This window comes from Pleurodeles waltl, chromosome 9, assembly GCF_031143425.1.
Source record: "Pleurodeles waltl isolate 20211129_DDA chromosome 9, aPleWal1.hap1.20221129, whole genome shotgun sequence".
NCBI lineage: Eukaryota > Metazoa > Chordata > Amphibia > Caudata > Salamandridae > Pleurodeles > Pleurodeles waltl.
This window is the reverse complement of record NC_090448.1, coordinates 464,803,666-464,829,362: the sequence shown is the minus strand read 5'-3', so window position 1 is coordinate 464,829,362 and position 25,697 is coordinate 464,803,666. Positions and strand designations below refer to the sequence as shown.

Sequence of the window (25,697 nt, the reverse complement as noted above, 5' to 3'; positions counted from 1 at the left end):
CCAATGTGTGGTTGTCTGGACCCCTTCACATTGTGCCTAGCTTTGCACACTACATAGAGGGCCAGCCTCCTACACACTCTACTCCACCCCACTTCATTCCACCCCACTCCATGCCACTCTATTCTACACCACCCTGTTCTATCCCACTCTACTCGTCCCGACTAGAGCTACGCTGCTATACAATATGGTTAACAGATATTGCCAAAGCCAATAGCCCTCACAAAGGCGAGAATTTTTGCCTTTGCCAATGCTTGTCGGATCTGCATTTCCTAGCCTTTAAACCTGGGTTGGCTCTGTAATTCATCCTTCTGACAAAGGTAAAATGAATACCAATGTTATTGGATGGTACTAAATGCATGAATTTGCCTGGTATTTTGTGGAGGGGTGGGGGGCTTTATAACCATTATCAATTAATGTCACACAGTATTACAATGCTCTAAATTACCTCAAATGTGGGCAGCCCTTTCGAGGGTAGTGTAAGGCTGAGCGTTTATGGCGAAGGCTGGTTGGCGTTGGGGGTACTAGGAAAAGCGCGAAATAGTTCCTCCGCGTCCATCTTTATGTTCTATTCACTCTGCAAAAAAAGCATCTGTGATTCCCCGGGCACAATTTGCCTTCTTTTTTTTCATCTTGGAATTTTTTGTTTTATTTATCTGGATGCAGGCTTGGCAGCAGAGGCCGCCAGGAGAGACATTACATAAGGGTGGGGAGGACGGGGCGTGCCAGGGAGGAGCCAGGGGTGTGTGTGTATTTATACACCGAGACACCGCGCGTGGTAGCAGAAGGAAGAAATCACAGCAGGGAGTTACAGCCAAGAGCGCCACCATGACGTCCTGTCTCAGTGAGTAACGCCGTGACAGGCTCCGGCTCCAATGTGTGCTTGTGAACGCGCGTTATACATGCACAGAGAGACGCCGTAGCCTGGTGTGCTCTGTGCAAATCCAAGGTTTGCAATGGCGTTCTGTTGACTCACTGAGCAATTTCAATACTTTCTTTTCTAATAGTGATAAACCTCGTATACTACTCTTAAAAAGTACGTTAATCATTTCGCATAGAACGATAGTTCACCACAATATGTTTCCCTTGGCGCTAAATAGTCGTGTGCTGAGCTACTTTATGTGACTGGTATGTACTGTTGAATACAGAAGATAATATGTTCAGTGAAAGTTTGTTGCTATCAGAAGAAATACGATGACAGTCGGCAGTGCATGTTAAAATACAGTACTTACTGTAGAAAATAGTATTACAATTTAACAATCACTTAATTACAAAATAATAGTTTATTTGAAATTATTCCGCTTACTTTTTTCCGCGGGCCCCAAAAACAAAATGAATACTAGTCATTCTCTGGCGGCGTCATATATCATATTATTGCTCAACTCGCATATAATGAATCCCTTATTCTCCGTATTTAAATCACGAATCCTTTTGTAGATGTAAAGGTTTAAACACCGACTCCCGCGCGAGGACTGTAAGCTGAGAGCTAGTAAAAGTGAGACACACTGTGTTTTGAGTGTTTCACCTCATGTGGTGTTCAAACGTTTTGTTGCCAGAGCAATGAAGCGCCCGATACAAGCGGATACTTTACTGTCCAGACGCCGTTCGTGTATCATATAAATAGCTACGTTCGGGACTGTGTGCCAAAGCTAAGCATGTCCGTCCTCAAAGAGCGCCAGCTCAAATCCGCGAGACCCTGGCACACTCTTACTATGTGCGACAGAGATTCAGGTGCAAGGTTTCATAGGCGACAAGATCGTGTCATCTTGACCACTCTCACCAAGCAGCTGTAATTGTGAGTAGTAGGTCCCTCACACCACTTGGACCCGGTGCAACTGCATTTACTGCACGAATGCAGTTGTCAGTAACTCCTCACAATATTTTTCAGGACGTGCATTGTTTTGAGTTACACCACTTACACCTTTCCTACCTGTTCAATGGGCACTTGTTTATAAAGGTGGTGTTGTATACTTCTTCGTATTGTATAATGTGTGTACCGGTTATATCCAAGTAAACTGAATAATACCATATCCAATACACACTTTACTGACAAAACACTGCAGTGTTCATTTATTTACTACAACAATTCAGTAATTGCCTTACCACAGTTTATGAGTCTGATACTACTACAAATTTGGATCAAATAAGGAATAATAACAATGTTCGTACACGTTGTTTCATATTTAAAGGTTAAAAAAGACTCTAAAACACACATTTCTATGATATGATAAGGTACTGTCTATTTTTTTTTGTGGTGACATAAAAAAGAAGAAAATCCGTTACATGTGTTGTAATCTGTTTAAGGCATATTTAATGCGGTATATAAATACGGATAACAAAACCTATATTTATTTAGTCATTGTTTTGATGTGTAGCGCCTGGCTTCTCTGCTGCCTTCGATAATGTATATGAAGGCTGGACCACATGCTGTGCACACATGTATCCTCCTAGTCGTAATTGGAGAGGTGATCCTTTTTACCACGGGATTTTGTTCCCGTGACGAAACACGTATTGGCTGGCTTGTTTGCATCTCAAGATATGTTTTGCATCTCAAATCATGCTGTGAAGCTATAATAATCGGATCCTTTGATGACTGCATCTTCAAGAGAACTGTTCTGCATATTAAACTTCGAAAAAATTTGACATGTTATACATGGATTGATGTACTATATTATTTGTGTTTGCACTTATACCTATGTTGTAACTGTTTTTGAGTGCCTCACATTGGTAATTTTAGTTGTTGTTTACTTTGTAAACGGTTGAGGGATGGGTGTAGTCCCTTGTGAAGGCACCATTTGGTAACTTTGTGGCCGAATTTTCATTCCTCGAGCGCCCTTTTCTCCCACTAATCTGCACCCTTTCTCTTTGTCCTCAATTCCGACAAGATGGAAGTCCTCATCTTCGGCTCCACCCCCTCCGTATGGGATGACTCCTGGTGGCCTGCCACTCTCGGAGCCGCTCCAACTCCCACAGACCACGCACGCAACCTAGAATTCATCTTGGACTCTTTATTATCTATGACCCAGCAAGCCTACGCCATCTCCTCCTCCTGCTTCAACACCCTCCGCATGCTCCGAAAGATCTACAAATGGATACCCACTGAAACCAGAAGAACAGTCACCCAAACCCTGGTAAGCAGCAAACTGGACTATGGCAATGCCCTTTACTCAGGAACCACTGCCAAACTCCAGAAGAGGCTGCAGTGCATCCAGAATGCCTCTGGACTCCTCATCCTGGACATCCACAGCCATGTCACAGACCACCTGAGAAACCTGCACTGGTCTCCAGTCAACAAGAGAATCACCTTCAAACTCCTCACCCACGCTCACAAAGCACTGCACAACACTGGACCAGAATACCTCAACAGACAGCTCTCCTTCTACACCCCAACCTGGCATCTCTGCTCCGCCGATCTCACCCTAGCAACCGTCCCACGTGTATACAGAACTACAACCGGCAGTAGATCATTCTCGCATCTCACTGCCAAAACGTGGAACACTTTTCCCACCCACCTGCGCCAGACCAAAGATCTCCTTACCTTCAGGAAACTTCTCAAGACCTGGCTGTTCGAGCAATAGCAGCACCTCCCCCATTCTGCCCCTCCTTCCTCAGCTCCTTGAGACCCTCATGGGTGAGTAGTGCGCTTTACAAATTCCTGATTGATTGATTGATTGAAGACTGGAAGCGTGCCGAGATCCGTCCACTTCTGAAGAAACCCACAGCCGACCCTATGGATCTAAAAAACGGGCAAACAGCAGCCCTCATCCTACTTGATCTTTCAGCTGCCTTCAATACACTATCTCACAGCACCCTCTGTGCCAGACTCCATGCAGCAGGCATACGCAATGAAGCCCTTCAGTGGATACACTCCTTCCTGACAGGCAGAACACAGAAAGCCAGACTCACGCCACACCTTTCAGAACCTAGACATCAGCTGTGGAGTACCCCAAGGATCATCGTTGAGCCCCATGCTGTTCAACATCTACATGACCCCGCTCACCCCTGTCATCAGGAACTATGGTATGAACATAATCTCCTATGCAGAGGACACCCAGTTGATCATCCCCCTGACTGAGAACCTCTCAACAGCCAAGAAGAACTTCAGGGATGGGATGGAAGCAGTCGCCACCTGAATGAGGGAGAGCTGCCTTAAGCTGAACTCTGACAAAACTGAGATCTGGATCCTGAGAACTTCCTCCTCAACCTGGGATGACTTCTGGTGGCCGGCAACACTCGGCAGGCCCTCAACCCCCACAGACCACACACAAAACCTCTGCATCATCCTCGACTCAATGCTCACCATGACCCGACAGGTCAGCTCCGTCGCCTCCACCTGCCTCCACACCTTCCGACTCCTACGGAAAATCTTTAGATGGATACCAACCGACTTCCAATTTTATTTGGCGCATTCTAAGGTGAGTTCACCTCGTGAAAAATGCTGATCTTCTGCTGGAAGTTAAAGAATCACTTTTGAAAGAAAATGGTTTCCACTCATGTTTTTGTACGGAAATTATGATTAGTGGTCTAGAAGCTATAATGTGGACACTTTTTCTATACATTCACAAATATCTTCCATCTCCATTTAGAAATATGTCTCTCTCATATGCTCAGTAACATCTGTATTCTATGACAGGATGGGAAGTGAGAATTATGCTCTCTGTTACCGTTGCTTTGATTAGAGAAACTTGTTAAAAGTTGACCAAAAAATCTACGATTTCTTTGAACTGTATCTTTCAGTTACAAACTTTTAACCACAGATCCACCAATCAGCTCACTCAGTGTCCATCTTTTGAATGAGCTGATTATGATGATCCCTTAGAAAACCACAGGGAGTGATTTTTGGCCCAAACTCAAGAGATCACCGTCAAGGAGCAGAAGGTTTTACTCCCACCTTTGGACCAACCTATAGAAGATGAGTCTGTGGAAGTATACATGGCAGAATCTGAAGGGTCTCAAAAGAAGTAGGTAAACTCAGATGAGTCACAGGAAAAAAACAGTAGTCTGATCTTTACTATCTCACTTCAGCAAACCTAAGAGAATAGCTGATCTGGGAGAGAAATGAAATTCACTGTCAGCTCACCTGTATCCCAGGAAGGAAAGCCTAGAAGTGATGTTTTTACCGGAAGAAATCATCCACCCTCCGTCTTCGGAGAGTATTTTACATATACATTACTGTAAATACCTCATGTACTTTATCACACAGTAATTACCATGCAATGTAATTTACCACGCATGTAATTACCATGCATACCTTTATCATGCAAGTTTTTACATCGCATGTTTCAAGTATGAGATAAGTAAGTGTAGAGGGGTAAAAACGTGGAGAGGGGGTTCAAAATGAACATGGCTGTTGGGGGTTTACTCACCTATACAAAATGTAAATAATAAGTAAAATAAATATTGTGTGGTAGGGGTTACAGTTTTAGCATGGGCGTTAGAGGATTGACTGCACCAAACTAGAATTATTATCTTTAATTAAGATGATGAAGGGTTTTACATTAAAAAGTATATTTAAAAAATGTATTTATAAATGAATACTTGAGTATTTTTGTTTTTCACTTGAATAAAGTAGTATTATTTATATACTATCGATATTTCACTTTAATGGGCAGAATGCAAAGTGTAAAGGGGACCAGGGTGGGAAGTAATGCAATATTTGGGAACAATATTATTATACAATTAATACTATAGTATTTTTTTGAAAAAATAATACTACATTATTACTATTTATAAAATATATCCAACAAAAGAATTGGCATTCAATAATAAGGAATTTTAATTTTTGGGAACAGGATGCAAAAAGTGTAGGGGCCCTTGGTGTAACTTAATACTGGTGATCAATAATAATTAAAGATGAATACATTATTATTTAAAAAATAATAGTAGAGTATTAATATTAAAAACCTATCAAAATATTTTATTTTTTAATGATGGGATGCAAAGGGTATAGAACTCAGGGTAGAGTTAATTTGGAAAGCATATTTCTAGAAAAAGAATTAAGATTTTATAACAATAAACATTTCACATTTAGGGACAAGCTGCATAGGGTTTAAGGGTCCAGGGTTGGAAGAATTTTAATATTGGTGAACACTGTTACTTAAAGATTAAAACTAAAGTATATTTTTTGATTAATTTCTTGGAAACTTTGCTCCTTTTATTAAATTCCCAAAACTGTTCGAATCTAGGCTGGCTTTTTCAATTTAGCTTTTACATGCATTGTTCCAACCATCATCAGAATTATTAGTTCATTATCCTTACTTTAAGCAGGTAAGGGGGCAGTTCTAACATTCAGTGTGGGATGTTGCTGCTCTTCTGAATCCTAACCTGTTTAGATGGCCAACTCATGTTTCCTTAAAATAGTCTAAAAGTGGTGATAATTGTTCTTCAGGTTATATAAAGTATGGTGATTGGTGATTGAAGTGTGCCTATGTAGAGATCATCAACTTGAACAGGAGTAACAAAAGCTAAAGCACTTCATTTTTAAAATGTAATATTGCAGGTTGCTCTCGGACATGTAAAGAGCTGCAAGGGATGTTTTTTTAAATTCCTTTCCAGATTGTCTGAGAAAAATTATACATGTCTCAATTTGGGTTTAGGGTATATTTTTTAATTGTAGATATCATGGCTAATTAAAAGTCTAAAATTATTTTCTTAGGGCTTTGGTTATTATGTTTTTCTTCAAGGTTCCAATATAAGTGGATGCTTGCTTGTCCAATAGTAAAGCATAGATTAAAGGTATTATGCTTAATATTAGAGTTAATAGTGGGTATTTGGTTGAACGGACCTGGTGTTAACTTAAATGTTCTGCCCAGCATCCAAATAGAATTAGTTTCTAAAAGATGGACGTGATGAAGAGTAGCCAACATTAGAATTCTTTCAGTAGAATGTAGGTTACCATACAAAAGAAAAGACTTGTTATTGAAAGTTTCTTTAAGATGGGTAGAAACATCGACATCAGAGCATGTTTTTGGTTAGGTGGTTTCATCTCTACTTGCTTGTATTTTCAAATAATTATTCTCTCCAAATTTATGGTAGGAGGTATATCTGCAACAATGTGTGTAGGTATATTTTTGGAAACCCCTTTAAAACTGAACCACAAGGTACATTGGAGGTTGATCCAAGGAATTTAGGGCCTGATTTAGATCTTGGCAGATGAAATACTCTGTCACAAAGGTGACGAATATTCTGTCTGAGGTATTATGATCTTCATAGGATACAATGTAATGGTAATACAGGGGCTGGGATATCCATCATGTTTGTGACTGAGTATTCCCCTCTGCGAAGATCTAAATGAGGCCCTTGATTTGTTGTACATTTTCCTTGCATCTATCCCAGTTGCAGATGTAAAATGGTCATGTTTTGAGCTACATTTAATAAATTTGCCCACACTTACTGGTCTGCCTCTGCAACATGTCGAAAAATAATTTACACACCCCCAGTGTACCAATGGTTCAGTAAAGGTACCCTTGAAACATAAAAGTCTGTTTGCCCTTTTAGAAATAATACATGAAGCTTTAGTCATGCTCTCCATTCTGTTTAAAAAAAATACAAAACAGGGAAAATTACTAAAAATGTGAATCATATACTTATTTTATTTAAAACAATACTATACCAGTGGTTTACAAATGTTTACCTTTTTCTTGGTGTTGCTTTCATTTTGTCAATTTTCAAGGGAGAAGCAGATGTGTTTTTTACTGTGTTAGTGTACTTGTTCATCAGATCATCACCAAATTATGTGGAATGAAATGCAAAATGCTTATTTTTTCAGATTTTTTGGAGTTTAAATTGTTTTCCTTTTTGAACCTGTGAAAGAAATAGACTGAGCGGCTTATTATGATTTTGGCGGACAGAAAACCCTGTCCGCCGAAGTCCCAACGGATAGGTTGCGGCCAGCGTTGCAGCCTCCTCACCGGGCCCATTACGAGTTTCCCTATAGGTCAGGGGCAGAAACACAGTTTCTGGCCTGCTGGCCCAGCGGGAAATGGCCTACAGCATTATTTCCGGTTTATAATAGAGCCAGAGGCAATGCTGTAGTGGATGGGGTGCACCAGCACCCATCGCAAAGTACACTGTCTGCAAAGCAGACAGTGAACATTGCGATGGGGCTTTCCAGGGGGGCCCCTGAACTGTCCATGCCAAGTGCATGAGCGGTGCAGGGACCCCCCTGGGGCACCCTGCAGCCCATCTCCATCAGCCTTTTCATGGCAAGGTTACCGCCATGAAATTGCTGGCGGAGAAGGGGGTCGTAATCCCAGCACTGCCCTAGCGGATTAGGACCACCGGCACTGCCAGATCATTATGTACACAAAATCTGGCTGTGCTGGCTTTCTGATCGCGGCGCTACTGCCACAGTCGTAATATGGTCCTCAGACCGCTGCATTGCCGACCACTACCACGATGGCGACCACCACCACAATGACCACAGAGGGTCGTAATGAGGCCCTGAATGTTTACATGAGTGAAGGAGGGGAAAAAGGGGTTATTTTGGTTTTAATTTGCTGTTAGTTGAATAGTTTTAATTGGTAACACTGATTATTACTATTTTACTTTTATTTACCTTTCTTTTAGAAAATATGTTGGGTACAATATTTCCATAAATTTCAATGTTTTTCTTGTGCTGTGCTGCAAATTTGAACTTCTTCCAGGAAAACCAATGAAGAGGTCTCTGTTCTTGTTCATTTTTTTACAATTTTGATTATGAATGACTGAAAAAGAAAAGTTAGTCTTTACAAAGTTCACCTTGTTTTGGTAAAAAAAGATGAATTAGTAAATCTGCTAAAAAAAAAAATACCCTATTAGTATTCAAGGAATGTTTAAAATGATTTGCACTACACTGTATTTTCTGTACTTGGTAGTGGTTGTTACTTGCAGGAGATATCTGTCAAAAATTGGTTTTGTAAAAAAAAAATATTTATGAGCAGTGTTTAGTTCAGTACCTGTCTGTGATGTTTCAATCAGTGCATATTGAACTTTCATGTGTTGGTAGATAGGTGACTCTCCTTTGAGGCAGTGTCTCTAAAGTATGTCCTCTTCAGTTACTTGTCACCAGAGGAACGAAGACAAAATGAATAACCGTCTTTGAATATGTATTTTGACTAGCATCTCTTTTTTCAATTATAAAACATTTTTCAGCAACTACATAAAATTTTACATATTTCTGACTGAAGCAACATTTACTTTGTTTAAAAGAAAACATGCTGTGTAAATGGTTTGACCTTACTATCATGAAAGGGGCAAAATCTTGCTTGTGTATAACATGTGTAATATAACATGTATGCTTTTAATAAAATGTAAATAAAGTGTTTTTGGTTGTTTGTAAAATGCATTTTAACCAAATACAATATGTTTCATATTTTAGACATTTTGCATTGTAAAAAAAGTGTGGTAAGAACTTGTGTGGTAAAGGTGTTTCACATAGACTTACACTACAACTCATTGTAAAGTCTTGCATTGCACAGGCTGCGTTGTATAGTCTAATGATGCAAGGTAATGCGTGGTAAAATTTGAAATTTAGTCGAAGTGGACTCCATCCTTCAAAACAGCAGCATACATTCAGACAATGCTTCATAGACCATTTGATAAAGAAGTATGAAACCCCTTCATGGTGGAATGTCTCTGAGCCACACTGGGGGACAAGGTGGATTGCACTACTGAGATAGACTCCTGTATGACCACCTTCCTAAGCAAGATTACCAAAATCTGTAAGTATGCCCTACAATGTGACTTGTAATCTTGCCAGGATTAAGAAATGGTGAATTCACTCACTAAAAGTTTAGATTTGGCTCTAGCAGCACTGGAAAACACATGTATGGTATACCCGAAAAATACTACTATGGTAGGCCTGGAGCCATTTGTCATCTGAGCACTGCCAATTTTGCAGTCTCTACAGAGAAGCCCTGTTTCATACTGATAAGATTGGACCCCAAGTTGGGGGACTTGGCGTCTATTGAGGCAGCTGTTTGGTCAAAGAGTTGAACAGATTCATGAACATGTTTTCTGTGCTAGACAAGGTACAACTGTCACTGAAAACAGTCTTTAACTAGGGATAGTTTTACTGGGAAAATTGCAGTGAAAGGTGTACATCTGGCTTTTACAGTCAGCAAGGTCCTCAATTAAAACAACACAAATGATGCAGTTGAGACCAAAATCAGTTAGCATCCTCCTTGCCTACCTGCTCCAAATAGGGCAGGGCTCACCACAGAGTAGGTTCCAGAGGAGCAGGAGCATACCAGTTTAAGCTACGAGTTGAAGATTATGGGCCTCATTATGAATTTGATGGATGGGAAAGCCTGTCCGCTAAGCTCCCAACAGGGTGCCTGCCGCCTTCGTGGCGACCACCCCCCCAGACCTATTAGAATTTTATTGCTAGTTCAGCGGGCGGAAACTGAGGTTTTACGTCCTCCGGCCTAGCAGGAAACAGGCTACAGCATTGTCTCCAGCACATAATCGAGTTGGCGGCTATGCTGTAGTTCGCTGGGTGCACCAGCACCCTCGCAAGGCAGACATTGAACATTGCGACGGTGCTGGGCAAGGGGACCCCTGCACTGCCCATCCCAAGTGCAGGTGAAACCACAGTGAAAAGGGTGGCGGAGTACAAGGTCGTAATCCGCAGAGCAGCGCTGCATGCAGCTCTGCCCCGGAGGATTACAATCTTCGCCACCACTATGCAATCGGAATCATGGATCCTGGTGGTGCTCAGACCGCCAGGGTCTTTATGTGGCGGTCGCACATGCCACAGCAGCGGCGGTAATGACCACCACCATAAGGCGGTCTTAATAAGGCCCTATATCCTTTATGCAGATGATATTGAAGGGCAGAACTCTAGAGGTCTTCCTAGCATGGAGCACCATCACCTGATATAGTTGGGTGTTACAGATGATCTGGGATGCATCTAGTAATCTATGCTTCCCAGTACAGGTGGTCCTGCAATGGCACATAACATTTTCTCAAAAAGATACAAATCAGATAGAAAAGTAAGAGACGTATTACACAAAGGAGCCATTGTTCCTATATGCTGCCAATGCAGAGGGGTTATCAGCAATGTCTTTCTTGTGCAGAAGGACTGCACATTTCATTTCGTCATCAATTGAGGGAACCTGATGCCTTCTTGCTATACAGAAGTTTCAAGATAAAGGGAATTCATCATCTGAGGTATGTTTTGGGACAGAGCAGTTGGATGATCCAACTGGACATAAAAGAATTGAATGGTACAAATGTGTCAGAACTTAGTAGCTCACACTTTTTGCCCACCAATAACATTTTGTTTTGATCAACGTCTGACTGATTTGGTGGTGTAAACAGAGCTAAAAATTTGTGGTGCTTCCTTTTAGTCTATTCTCTGCCCCTTGGCGTTTTACTAAGGCGATGAGACTAGTGTTGGAATGTACCAAGTCACAAGGGTACAGCTGATAATATAATGGGATAACATGACCATCTTATCGCAGACTTAACTAAACGCATTTTACATCTGCAATTAGCAACAGATTAACTGTAAAGTTAAGAGTTTGTTATCTGTGATTTCAAATCAGCTCTGTTACCTTTGAAGGAGATAGAGTTCTTGGGCTTCAAGATAAATTCAATGAATGGGATACTGAGTCTTCACCTATCAATCAGTAAATTACTGAACAGTATTACATTGACTATTCCACCCAATACTCTTGGGTATTAGATAATAATAAAGTCATTAAGTTTCCTAAAGCTTGACTATCTAATGCAGAGCTATCCAGAAAGCAGCAAATATGATGCTGTTTTGTCTCCTGTCCTGTAAAAAATTTCAGATATGAAATCCTTGGATGTTGACAATACTTTTTTCACACCAAAGGGGGTTACGTTTGTAGTAACCCGGAGGACCAAGTCTTATATCAGATCAGTTACTTACCAGTTCTTTTTGAATAACCCAATACTGTGTGCAGTGAACTGTCAAAATGAGTATATGGATATTATGACAGTGCTTAGACCAATAGGGCCAAAACAGCACTTACTATCCTATGTTTGGCCCTTTAAGACAGTGTAAATGGCTATGATTGCTCAGTGGATGAAATTGACTGGTGTCAATGTGGATCACCTTACAGGTCCTTCAATCAGAGGTGCCATGGTATCTAAGCATGTTATTGCTGGCATACGTTTGGAATAAATCATGTGAAGATGGACTGGTAGCAGGAATCGACATTCAAAGCCATAGTTGATGCCTATGCTTTAAATTACAAAATCCTTGCCCCCAAACCTGTCAAAGAATGCAAACATTCCTAGCTTCCCTGTCTGAAAGTTTTAATTCTATTAAGGACACATAGGTGAGGATTATTCCTACCACTAAACAACAACTAAATGTACAGTGTTATTAAATTGATATTTTAACTTACTAATGTTATTCACTGATGTTTTGCAGAACTGACCACGGTGTAAGTGTTGTAATGTAAATTTGATAAGTCGATCGACTGCAGTATTTATGTATGCAATATCAGAGTTGAAGCTTTACAGGATTAACATAGGAAATATGGCACCCTTGCTGTCTGCAGCAAAAGAAAAGAAAAGAGGTGTTAAAAGCAGGACCTCTTATGGACATGGAGTGATTTATGGTCATGATTGTAGTTTAATTATATGGTTCATTGAAGTTGTCATTTATAGTTCTTTTAACAAATTGATTAAATAAATGCAGTGGGGAGAGAGAGCATAAGCTTTGCCTCTGTGTACTTAATAGAATTAAAACTTTCGGACGCAAAAGCTAGACTATTTAGCATTCCCAACAACAGCACTAGCCTGTCTCTGGTCCCTGGTGTTCTACTGCAGCTTTACCGTGGAGTGCTAATTGGCAGCTAAAATACTAACATTAATTGTTCATGACATATAAAATACCCCTCTTAATAGACTCAGAGCAGTTCAAAGAAAAAGGGTATTCTATGCAGCAATCAGAACTAAACAAGCAAAATATGGGGTTTAATCATGTCATGGAAATTGTGGTTAATGCTCCAGAAAGGAGGACATGCTTTCTGTAAGTTCTCAACATCTTCCATATCCATCTGGAAAAATGTCTGCCTGCTGAGTGAAAACTTAATTTCCAATAGAAGCAACAGCCTGTCAGATTCTTCTCCTGTGTTCTACTGAAGCTTCTTTATAGGGTTCTAATGAGCAACTTAAAAGCAAACATTCGGTATTTATGACAAAAGTGACCCCAAACACCAGGTTGATGAAAGAGGATTCTTTAGCTGAAAGGCTTGCCATTGGAGCAGATGGAATGAGCACTAAACTATTATTGCAGATATGAATCTAGCTGTTTGTGAGCAGAACTATGGGTTTTAATGGCATGTATGGCATACCTTATTTTCAAAGGGCTAAAATTAGGTAATGTGAGTGACCCCATCCGAGTCCAACACACCCCTTTCTTAATGAGAGAGGTCACTACCTAAAATTCTCGCAGGCCTTGTCCAGATCTATTTTCTCAGACTATGCATCCTCTCTGTCATTTAATACCTCCATGGTTTTAAAACAGTAACAGTTAAGTAAACATAAAAGTATTTAAATCGTCCATTTAAAAGCCTGACTGTAGATATTTCATATGCAGAGGACAATATTTGCATACAGATCTCGTATTAAAAATGAGTTAATTTGTGCATCCTTGGGTAGTGTGACCCCTCCAGAGAAGTTGCTGTTGGACATTTTTCGTTTTACTTTCCCACTTCCTTTGGTCAGCAGTTGCCCTTTCTTCGTGCATTTGCACTGGCTTCAGAATCATTTTATTCAGAGTTAAAAATGCGGAAATGATAAAGCACATTTATAAATATGCATATTTATTGTCTATAAAAATGTGTCTTTGTACACCTTATAAATTACTACATCCAAAATAAATTAATTAAAACAAATATTAATATGAGCTAATTATGAGGGAACTATTTTAAAACAGAGTGAAACCTATTGCATACTGTATCATTTTCTCAGACTGAGAACAGTTTAAATATATAAGACAATCAGTCTGAAATGGATGATTTAGAGGAGTCATTTATGTGTGCACAGAAAAGTAAATGACTGTAAGCCCATCTTCTTCAAAAGCAGTTCTTCCACTACAGGCACAATCTGTGAGCTATGTAGCTGAACACTCTTGTTCTTCATCTGAACTTGGTGATCTTTACACACAACTGTTAGGGGGAAGAGGCATTGTGATATGTGGGTTTATACTCTCATAAGGATTCTCTCGGTACTCACTGTGAATGTTATGAGTTGATATCACCCTGCTGGGAGCCAATCAAAAGACAACACTTTGGTAGTATAAGGGTGTCTGATTTGTTTTGTTAACAGTGATTTCATAGTGGTACAATCATCATTTAATAGGCATTATAGGCATAACTATGTCATAGAAACACTAACATCATTTGACAATACTGCTTTTTTACTTCATCACACCCTTTCAACTATGCATTCTGAATCACAGGATCCTTTTAACACTTTACACTTAGATGAAATTTGAAGTTAATGTATTTTATAATTTTTGATTAAAAGTTGTGTATTGAATTAGAAAAGTAACCACTCGTTATTAATTTATTTTTCTAGGAAATCTATGGCCACTGATAGTTAATGGCATAAATAACATGCAGATGTTTAAAAAGTTAGTGGTAATCTTTCTCGAATTTAAAAATAGGAGTAAGATGGAAGTTTACCCTGATCTGTATGTCATAAACAGTGATGAAAATGATTAAAACGGAGTGACAAATACAAAAACAAAAGCTTTTCGAACTTTGCTTGGCTAATTTAGAGTTTGTCGGACAGGACTACCCTGTCTACAAAATGCACGGTTCCCCCACTCTGTTTAGAGAATAAAGAATTTCCAGTTTCCCACCAACAGAGCCTCTCTTGGCTGAGCTGGCTGAAACATTTGACTGATGGATGGCTGGACTAACATTGGGCAATTGGTCAAAGAATATCCAATTGTTCACCCTATTAGAGAGGGATACAGACATAAATTACTGCTGTTCCTGTACACCAATGAAAACCTGGCACTCCGAAATATGAAAAAAACTTTTTTTGCATGATTAAATCCTGTCCACAAAACTGCTAAAATAACTTTCCCTTTGCAGTGACCCTAGAGTGAGCATAAACTGTTGTTTCTATCCATGTACCATTCCCTGCAACACACTTTCTGCAGTCACTTCCTCTCAAACTCTTCCCTGCAACCACCACCCATCCTGTCAGTAACATGACTGGATATAGACGTGAATAGAAGTCTGGAAGGTAATGCTGTCTCTAGTCTCAAACAACCACACAAGCCTGGCACTCGACCAACAACTTGAAACATAAAAAACACTAGAGCAAGCACATTGCTAAGGCAGCTTTGCTTCTTGGCATGAGTAGAGGATGCAATGTAGTGTAATGCAGCCCTTGTACATTTGCTGAGTCTGAGTCCCAAGATGGCTGCCAGCACTTCCTGGTTGAAGTGCTTGCAGCCAATCAATTTCACCCTTAAATATGTGCAGAGGCTCCACTCAGATATCTATATTTCTCCTTTCTTTAATGACTCCAAAACTACTGAACAGATTTATACCAAATAACAAAAAGGGCTCTTTCTGGACCAAGAGCTAACTTTCTGCCAAATTTGGTGTAATTGCAAGGGGAAAATGCATTTTGAGACCCCCTTTTGTTCGGCCCTCACTTGACAAATCACAACAAAACTTTCCAGGCAGCAGCTGATGTGATTGGCATACTACTTTTGAACATTTTGTAAAGATTCGTCAAACGGTGATAAAGTTATTAGCAAAACAAAAAACACTTCATCTATAGAAACTAGGACCTAACTATAACTAACCTACCTACTGACGACCACCAGTAGGTAATATATGTGTGTGTGTATGTATGTATATATATATATATATATATATATATATATATATATATATATATATATTCCAAAGCAAATGGTCTAAAAGGTGACACACTCTTACTGCTGGTGCCAGCATAAGGGTTAAGACCCCAACCCTCATTAATTGCATAGTAAAAAGAGATGAGGCTGCAGTCCCGCAGGCTCCATTAGCCAATCTCAATTTAATAATTAAGCAGTATTACACAAGGCACCAGAACTCATTTTGACTCTTCGTCTTCTTCACAGTGGTTTGGTCTGTTCTGTGCATTCATTGTTGTTACTACCCTGGCTTTTATACATTTTTTATGCATTCTGGGATTGGTAGTCCAATGCGTATCAAACTTGAAAGCTATTGTTTCACCTGTAACTTCAACCTAATTGCTGTTAACACTCTGATGGATAACTTCAAGTCTTCATTCCCATGAGGCACAGTGCTGATTTCTGAAGCAAATCTGATTACATGTTCACCATTAATTCCACAGAGTCAGATGAATAGTCGAAACGTGTTGGGGTGTCTGGTGTAATAACGCTTAATTAATAAATGGAGATTGCCTAATGGAGCCTCCAGGAGAGCAGCATCATCTCTTTTTGGTATGATATATATATGTATATATATTTATTCTTTGGCTTTGGCACCATTTGAAGAATCTTCACAATGTTTTTAAAAGTAGTATACAAGTTACTTTAGCTGCTGTCTGGAAATATTTGTGGTAATTCGTCCAGTTGGGGCCAAGAAAAAGGGGCTGGCCCAAAGTGACTTTTCTGTATTCTATGTTTAAGGGGGTTTTGCAATCTTTTTACATGGCTACAGCCCAAACCTCTGAACAGAATTACACCTATTTTGGGAGGAAGCTAGATCTTGGTCTGCAGGTCGTGCTTTTTGTGATTTGGTGTAAATCTGTTCAGTAGTTTCGGCATTATTGAAATGAATAAATACAGATATCTAAGGAGACGGATCCTCCACAGATCCGCGGGTACTCCTGTGTACCCACAAATCCAAGCAAAAAGCAAGGCCCTGATTGGCTGGCCGCAACCTGAAATGAAAGGTGTGGCTGCCATTTTGTTTCTTGGCTACGTCCCCCATTGTAAGAAAACATAAATAAAAACACACCTATGGGGTCAGGATAGAGGTTGCCTGACCCCATAGGACACATGGAAGAGTCTCTGAGAGACCCCTCACGGGCACAAAAGTGTCCAATTTTTTTGTGTGGAAAATCCATGGATCCACCGTGGCACACAGCACGACCCTCCAGTGTAAATCTGCAATTGATCCCCGGATTCAAAGCGCAATAGAAAACAAAACTTCACCCACTCACATACTATACCCCCGCCACAGTGGGGGGGCTTGGCTGCAGGGCTTGGCCAATCTCCGCTGCGCATGGCCAAAGGCTGTGCGCAGCTGTAGTTGTATTAACACATGTTAATTGTTTATTACTTTCCATTAAAAAAACATGGAAATTTACTGAAATAAAAACTAAACCATACATTTAAAAAACATAGAAATTCAGCAGTTATAGCTATACCATGGGGTATAGTTATATTTAAATAGTTATACTTAACTATACCTCGTGCCATTAAGTAGCTTTAGGCCTCAAGTTATAGTTCCTTAACATAAATATAACTATAAGTTTAACTACAACTTCTGAATTGCTATGGTTTTGTATGGGTAAAACGTCAACCTAACTATAACATCCCTGTAACCTTTGCTTTCTTCAGTTTTTCAGTATATATATTTGTCGGTTGTTTTATTTATATATATATATATATATATATATATATATATATATATTCACTGAAAACAACAAAGGTTACAGGGATGTTATAGTTAGGAAACAGAATTTTAAAAAACATAGAAATTCACCTGTTATAGTTGCAGTTATTTCAAGTAACTATTACTTGTGCCTTCGGCCATGCATGGCGAGGGTTGGCCGCACATCCTGGCCTAGCCTGGGCCCTGCAGCCAACCCCCGTAACCACCCAACCCTGCGCCATGCACAGCCTTCGCCCACGCGTGGCAGGGGTTGGTCGCTGGGCCAGGCCTGAGGCCAACCTACCTATTACCACCTAGCCCTGCACCACTTAGAATGAAACATATTCTGACAAATTGAAAAAAATATATTTGACAAGCACAAACAGTGAGATCCCCTTTCTGAATGTACCTTACATATGTGAAGTTGAAAAGAATTTAAAAGTGAGAAATGACAACTGAAACACCTGGAGTGGAACCCTCAACCTTCTTTGTGAGAGTCTGTGACCTTAACCACCAGACCACTGATAACTCCTTAGTTTGCACTTTACATACATCTCTATGACATTTAATCTAAAGATGGTGATGGGAAAAAAACATAAATGTTCCATCACTAGGAATATTTAACATTCAAAACATGGTTAAATAAACAGACACACTGCCATGAGATACTGGGATTTGAACCATCAACCTATTTAGTGACAGTCCAAGAGCTTTACCAGTAGACCAGAGGTGAATGTTTTGCTGTGTATCAAAACGTAACTATAACATTCCAACCAAACATCTTGCTAGTGTCATGCTTTGACGTCATTGAATGGAAAGACCATTGAAATAACCACCTCTCTCTCTTTGTCTTCCATCCCATTATGGGATGAAAGAGAGAGAAAAGAGAGAGAAAGTTAAAGGACCATGGAGGGAGCCTCAGGGCCCTCGGGGGTCCTATCCAGCCCCCTGTGTCTTGCAGGCGTCAGCACGCAAGGATCTGTTTTAAATAGCAACTCCCTGCGTGCGAGGGCAATACTTTTGTCTCTTGTTAGCAGGCAGAGAAAGAGATGAAAACTATGCTTTCATCAAGCGGGCGCATTTTGATAGCTCCCTCTTGCTGAAACTAGTGTTTGCTTTAGATTGGCAGGAGTTCTCACAACTACCACCAAGCAAAAGCAACAGCTACCTCCCGAGGGTGGGTGCCGGGTGAGGTAGCAAGAGCCATTCCTGAGGGATGGCGGTCCCCATGGTCATAAATGGCTCCAGGTGGGGGGCTGCATAGCTGCCCTCCTTATATTGCATTTGGCCTGGGGAGGTAGCAGTCCCCAGAGCGGCAGGGGGCTGCATGGGCCCCCCGCATACATTATGAATTCTTTACCCCAGAATGGTGGCGGTCCTCGAGGCGGCAGGGGGACACACGGGACCCCTGCATGCATTACTAATTCTTTGCCCTGGGAGGTGGTGGTTTCCAGGGCATGGTGGGATTCCACAGGACCCCCCTTTATATTTCTATTGTAAGTTGCCCAACTTGGCTTTGGTTGTGATAATCATGATGTGGCAATGTTCCGGCTCCCAGGGAGTCCGAGGAAACGCTTTATAAGTGAAACCACTCCCATATTGAAATTTGCAAAGCCAGCAGATATATTTTGGTGCATTGTGGAACTTGTACCCAGTGTGGGAGGAATCATCTCCGACAGATGGTATAAATCCACGTGCCCCGTGTAACCAATCGGAATGTGTTTTAATGTATGAAGAACACCTGCAATATTAGACTCTTTCTGGGAATGGCATTGAGAAAGGCGAATCTTCACCAAAACGCATCTGCCCAATATATTAAATGGATCTTTTAACCCTCAGAGTGCTCCTGAATGTTCTTTTTTGAGCGTCATTGTTGGTGATATATACACACACATATATATATATATATATATATATATATATATATATATATATATATATATACACATATATATATATACATACATATATATATATATCTTTGGGTTCCTTTATTGCACAAATTTCAGTAGGCTCAAACCCATATTTCCCATGTCCCCATGGCTTTAATATTGTCAAGGCTCTTAGGATGATGCAGCATGGGGGACAATATTATGTGTCAAGGTTATCTATATTATACAGAAAAATACAAATTAAGTGACACATTTGCTGACAGTATTATTTTTCTCAATTAGAGAGAAACAAAATGTTTGCAAAATTTGCAAAAGTACTCTTATTATGTGGCAAACGGGGTATTCAACTGTTTTCTTCAAAGTGCAGCCAAAAATGGAAACACACACTGAAGTTAGACTGGTAGATGTTGTTAAACTTCTTGAATAAATAGTTATAAATCAGTAGGCAATGGTAATGGTCAGTGGATTTAGGCGATTCAGTGGCTGCAGCATTTACTGTATAGTTATGAATGTGTTCTATTTGCCAAGTAGTTGTCCACAGTACTTGCAAAGTGTGCAAATATTACCAAAAATGTTGTTTCTAACTCAAATAGATTAAAATAATACTGCTGGAGAACGTGCACATAATATGCACTTATACTGCATAGTTTGGATAATGTTGGCACGTAATTTGATACTCCATTCCAGTATATTCCTAATAGCCCCGACAAAGTTAAAGCTCTACAGAGGGGTTTGAGGGCAACCATTATAACGATGAAATTCGTATTTCACAGACAATTGTGAAATATTTGCCATATTTCACGGTTCTCTGAGAAATATGGGTTTTAGCTACAGTACAGCAAAAACACTGTTTACCTTCTGGTGTTTGAGATGTGTCACATCCTTAAATGTGTGCAGCTTTAAGATGAACATGCGTGTATTTATATATTGGTGACCTTATTGCTATGTAGTTCAGGTGTTGAGACCAGTAGGCATTATTGGGGTAGAAAACCAGTATATTCATCAATACAGGACATGATCTGCAGACATCAAAGAAGCTTGAAATCCTCTCCGCTATAGCAGTTTTGAAAAAATGTGCACCTTTCAATTTTGTATTTTTTATTTTCAATCAGAATAATAGATGCCTTGAGTATGCTGAAAATATTGAATTTGTCCATTTTATAACTGCGCTATCTTTTACGTGACCCGTTTAGAAATTGTGCACGGATGTTACACCTTATTTTTTTTCCAAACCCACGTAACATATAACGTATATGTTACGTGGGTTTGGAAAAATATAAATATAAAATATAAAAATATATATATAAATATATATATATAAAATATAATATAATATAAAAATATATATAAATATAAAAATATATATAACGAGTTACAGAACTATATATCATAGCGTCAAATGTATTCAACTGACAAGTAGGTGCAACGAAAATGATTTGACATCCTCCGTACCATTGGTTATTGCTCTTGATATAATGCCCTTCGATAATAGATTGTGTGGTTCAGAAAGAGAGGCCATGTGTAAACAAAAACAACCATACTACATCTCTTTAAATTGTTTGACTTCGTTCTTATCCAGGAGATTTGACAAGATGTGCGCAGCAACAAAACAGCCTTATAATGGGAGGAAAATAGCAAATCTGAGTTGAAGCAGGCTTTGCTTAGTGCGAGGGAAAACTAATTCCCACTGTGAATATCATGTAGGCATACAGAGTTTACCACTACCTAAACAGCTTCATAACAAAGTTCGTTCCTCCAAACTGCACCTCATAAAATAAACAGCATTCCACTTCGGCTCTTCCCTAATCTTCAGCCACAAGACCAACATCCTGATTTTAAAAAAAACATAAAGTGATTCATTATCAAGGTAAGAATGCAGAAGAATGTGGGAGTTTCCAATGCTTATGTAATGGGACTGCATTGATATGAGTGCCAGGACTCTAAGGAATCCTAGCTACATGATTGGTAGGTGGCCATGTAACCTGTCAGAGCGAAGGGAAAGATGAGAAAGTGGAAGGAACAGGACAATCGGAGGCGAAAACCAACTGGATGGAGTAAATGAGCAAGTTAAACACTGATCAGCCGCATTTCCAGAAGGAAGGAAGAGAAAGTGGGGCAGAGGTAGAAATAAGGAAATCTGACCCTCCTCGGGATCCAATGACATGACCAGAATGTTGCATGGTGCTCACGCACCCAAGGTGCACTAAATGCAAGGATAAGGGCCTTGCTGAAATCAGTTTTAGTCTTTTTGGTCAAAAGCCTAACCTTTGTATACAGAACACCGTGAATATAGAAATATGGACTAGCATATTTTAAAATCTTCAGACCTCATGCCCTTACAGATGTAACCATTCTGCTTCACACGCCATGAACAAACGAATCAGTGCTAGCTATCACAGTTGTACATCCCTCATGCCCCCAGCTCATTACACGAACCACAGAGTACATCTCCACCAAGAATCGCTGGTCTTTGCCATTGTTGAAGAAGAACCTTGCGGAAGCATGTCGCATAGATACTTCACACCACACCAGCTCTGGACCCAGTATTCCACGGAGCTTCATCCCAGCACCAGTTCGCCAACCCTCCTCAAAGATCTCAGAGGCCCAGGCAAAGCCTGGGTGCTGCAAAGGGCAAGTTCAAGCGCAGTTGAGCAGCGTCTTCATTCATCAAGCAAAAAAAAGCATTGGCAAAGCCAATAGGTCTGCCCTAGGCCGGAGCATTGGCAAATGGGTTGGGAGAGCGCACATAATAGGGAAGGACAATATGAGATCACATGATGGGAGAGGATACAGAATGGCATATGGCACAGTGTGGAGGAAAGCTTACAATTGTAGAGAGAGCAGTACTGGTGAGTGCCGGATAGGAGAGAGAATTTGCAGACAAAAAGCACAAAATGAGTGAAGACCACATAATCAGAGAGATCTGGAGAGGCATGCACAATCGGTGAGGGAAAAATGGGATATAAGAGAGCACATGATGGGAAGGGCACAATCAGCAAGAGCGGGCACCATTGGTGAGAAAAAACCATGTAGAAAAGAGACTATGATAGGAAGGGTGCATAGGAGAGAAGAGCACCAGATGGGACCATGCACAGTGTGAAAGCATATGGACAGCTTGGAGACATGAGCCGTCTTCAAGGAAACACAGGCCTGCGCCCCTATTGTGAGGTTTTTTTGTTAGACTTTTCATCCTTGGTGTGGTCTCAATTAACTTTTTGCCTCTATTCCCCAGGTTTTTGATGTGTGCTGGACTCTGATTTTGCTGTTTGTGTTACTCTGGGCACTTTACCACTGCTAACCAGTGCTAAAGTGCAAGTGCTCCTTTACAAAAGGTGTATATAATTGGCTTATCCATGATTGGCATATTTAATTTATTAGTAAGTCCCTAGTACAGTGCACTAGAGGTGCCCAGGGCCTGTAAATCAAATGCTACTAGTGGGCCTGCAGCACTGATTTGTGCCACCCACATAAGAAGCTTTGTAATCATGTCTCAGACCTGCCACTACAGTGTCTGTGTGTGCAGTTTTAACTGTAAATTCGACTTGGCAAGTGTACCCACTTGCCAGGCCTAAACTTTTCCCTTTCTTACCTGTAAGGCACTCCTAAGGTAGGCCCTAGGTAGCCCCAAGGGCAGGGTGCAGTGTATGGTTAAGGTAGGACATATAGCAATGTGTTTTATTTGTCCTGACAGTGAAATATTGCTAAATTCGTTTTTCACTGTTGCAAGGCCTGTCTCTCTCATAGATTACCATGGGGGGTACCTTTAAATATGATTAATGTGTAGATTCCCTTTGGGAGCGGATAGACATGTGGAGTTTGGAGTCTCTGAGCTCACAATTTAAAAATGCATCTTTCAGTAAAGTTGATTTTAAGATTGTGTGTTTGAAAATGCCACTTTTAGAAAGTGAACATTTTCTTGCTTAAACCATTTCTGTGACTCTGCCTGTTTGTGGATTCCTTGTCTGGGTCAGCTTGACAGTTGGGCTGTTTGGACCTCTTTCTAGACAGGGACACAAAGGGAGCTGGGGTGTAGTCTGCATTTCCTGATGAGCCACCTGTTCTAGGAGGGAGGGGAGGAGTTGTCACTTACACCTGAAAAGGCTGTGCCTGCCCTCACACAATGCAGTCTCCAACCCCCTGATGTGTGTCTGGGGCATGGCCTGGGCAAGGCAGGATTTCACAAGCAAGAGAGACTTTCCTTTGAAGTAGGCCTACTTCAAAGGGCAAAATGGGTATAAGAACTGCACCCAAAACCACAGACTTTAGAACACTTCTGGAAACCAAGAGGAACCTCTGCCTGGAGAAGAGATGAAAAGCTGAGGAAGAAGAGCTGCTCTGCCTGACTGTGCTTTGTGGAGCTATCCTGCAGCTGCTGCTTCTGCCAGAGTAAGAGGGCAAAGACTGGACTTTGTGTGCCTTCCATCTTGTGAAGATCTCCAAGGGCTTGATTTACAGCTTGCCTCCTGTTGTTTGAAGTCTCAGGGACAGCAAAGACTTCTCTCTGCCAGCACCTGGAGTCTCTGGAGAGACTGCTACTCTGCCCTGCGGTGCCCATCCAGTTCCTGTGACCCTGAATGGAGAAGCTGGCAGCCTAAAAAAGATTGATGCAACTCCGATCTGCGGCTGGGAAATAGAAGCGCTGCCGGCTCCGCGGTTGAAAATCAACGCTCGCCTGCAACGTGACTGAAGAATCGATGCACGGAGCTTTAGAAACGACACGCAATATCGCCGACGGAGGCTGGGAGATCACAACCCACGCTGCATGGTTTTCGGATCATCATGTGGCTGGATTTCTGACATAAATACCACTGTGCGTGTTCAAAACAACACAAGGCCTGCCCAGGCCCGAGAGTGCTGACCGGATTGACGCATAGCCCTCCTGCGGAGAGGAGAAACGACGCACCCGACCCGATGAAAGGAGAAACGGCGCAAGGTCTCGCTCATGAGTGAAATCGACACATCGCAAGCCCTTTTTGTCTAACACTTGCCCGTGCAGGGTTATTTTTGATGCACCCAAGGTACATTTTTACACTAACAGTGTTAGTATTTGTTTAAAACTACATGAAGACTCTTTTTGCTTTTTAATTGATAACTTGACTTGTGTATTGTGAATTTTTGTCGTTTTGGTCTTGTTTTGTTTAGATAAATATTCTCTATTTTTCTAAACCTGTGTTGTGTCATTTTGTAGTGTTTTCATTGGATTGCTGTGTGTGTTGGTACAAATACTTTACACCCAGCACTCTGAAGTTAAGCCTACTGCTCGTGCCAAGCTGCCAAGGGGGAAAGCAGGGGTTAGCTGAGGGTGATTCTCTTTTAACCTGACTAGAGTGAGGGTCCTTGCTTGGACAGGGGGTAACCTGACTGCCAACCAAAGACCCCATTTCTAACACTTTTTCTATATTAAAAGGAATTCCAGAAACTGATTAAAACAAGTGAAAGATTACATTGGGTGAAAGGTGGGCAGGCAAAAGGAAAGGTGAGAGATAAAAGTAAAAGAAGAGGGTGACAAACAAGTGAGAAGGGGAGCTTAAAATGGAAAAATTAGAATCATAGATTCGGTAAGAGAACTAAATAGAAAAGAGATGTTGGGAGAAATAAAGAAAAGCGAGAGATGGAGAGAAAAAAAATGATGGGGAGGGCAGACAGTACAGCCATAGAGTGAGGGTGATATGCACAGCAACAGAGGGGATGACTACGGAGATTGAGACGGAGGGATGGTTAGGCTTGTGCATTTGGTGCATCTACATGCAGGTCATGATAGAGTATGGGAGGGGATACTGCCTTGGCAGTTGTAAAAAGTATTAGGAAAAGGAAACCTTAGGCCTGGAGCCATGGCACTGAGGTGTGCGACTTAATGTAAGGGATGTGCACACTGTGCACAAGCAAAACTCCCTCAGTAGTAGTGAGGACAGCCAATGGCTGACCAATTTGGCTAAGGTGCCTACATGGTTGGCGGAAGCACATGTGAATGACACAAAGCCAGACTAATAAATTAATAGGGCTGACTGAAACCCCCTCTATGCCAGCTGACACTAAACTTTGGATTGCTTTGTTTTGTAAAACTGTATATTTGGAGAAGCTGTCGGCTATTGTCAACTTTATAAAACGCCATGAGAGGCATTAGGCTTATATTTGTTGGCTTTGGCAGCACTGTTTCCATTGCTATACTTTTGTATGACATTTGCGTTCCAAGATGGCCACCTCAATTGAAAGC

At 40.8% G+C, this 25,697-nt stretch overlaps 1 protein-coding gene across 1 annotated transcript in view; it reads left to right on the top strand.

Moving 5' to 3' along the window:
- The first annotated feature begins 740 nt into the window (after positions 1 to 740).
- LOC138259506 (tumor necrosis factor alpha-induced protein 2-like) overlaps positions 741 to 25,697 on the top strand; it is a 197,207-nt gene continuing 172,250 nt past the window's right edge. Inside the window, exon 1 of the mRNA XM_069207293.1 lies at positions 741 to 841. Within this exon, the coding sequence (XP_069063394.1) occupies positions 826 to 841 (16 nt within the window). The 5' untranslated portion in view covers positions 741 to 825. The remainder of the gene's footprint in view (positions 842 to 25,697) is intronic.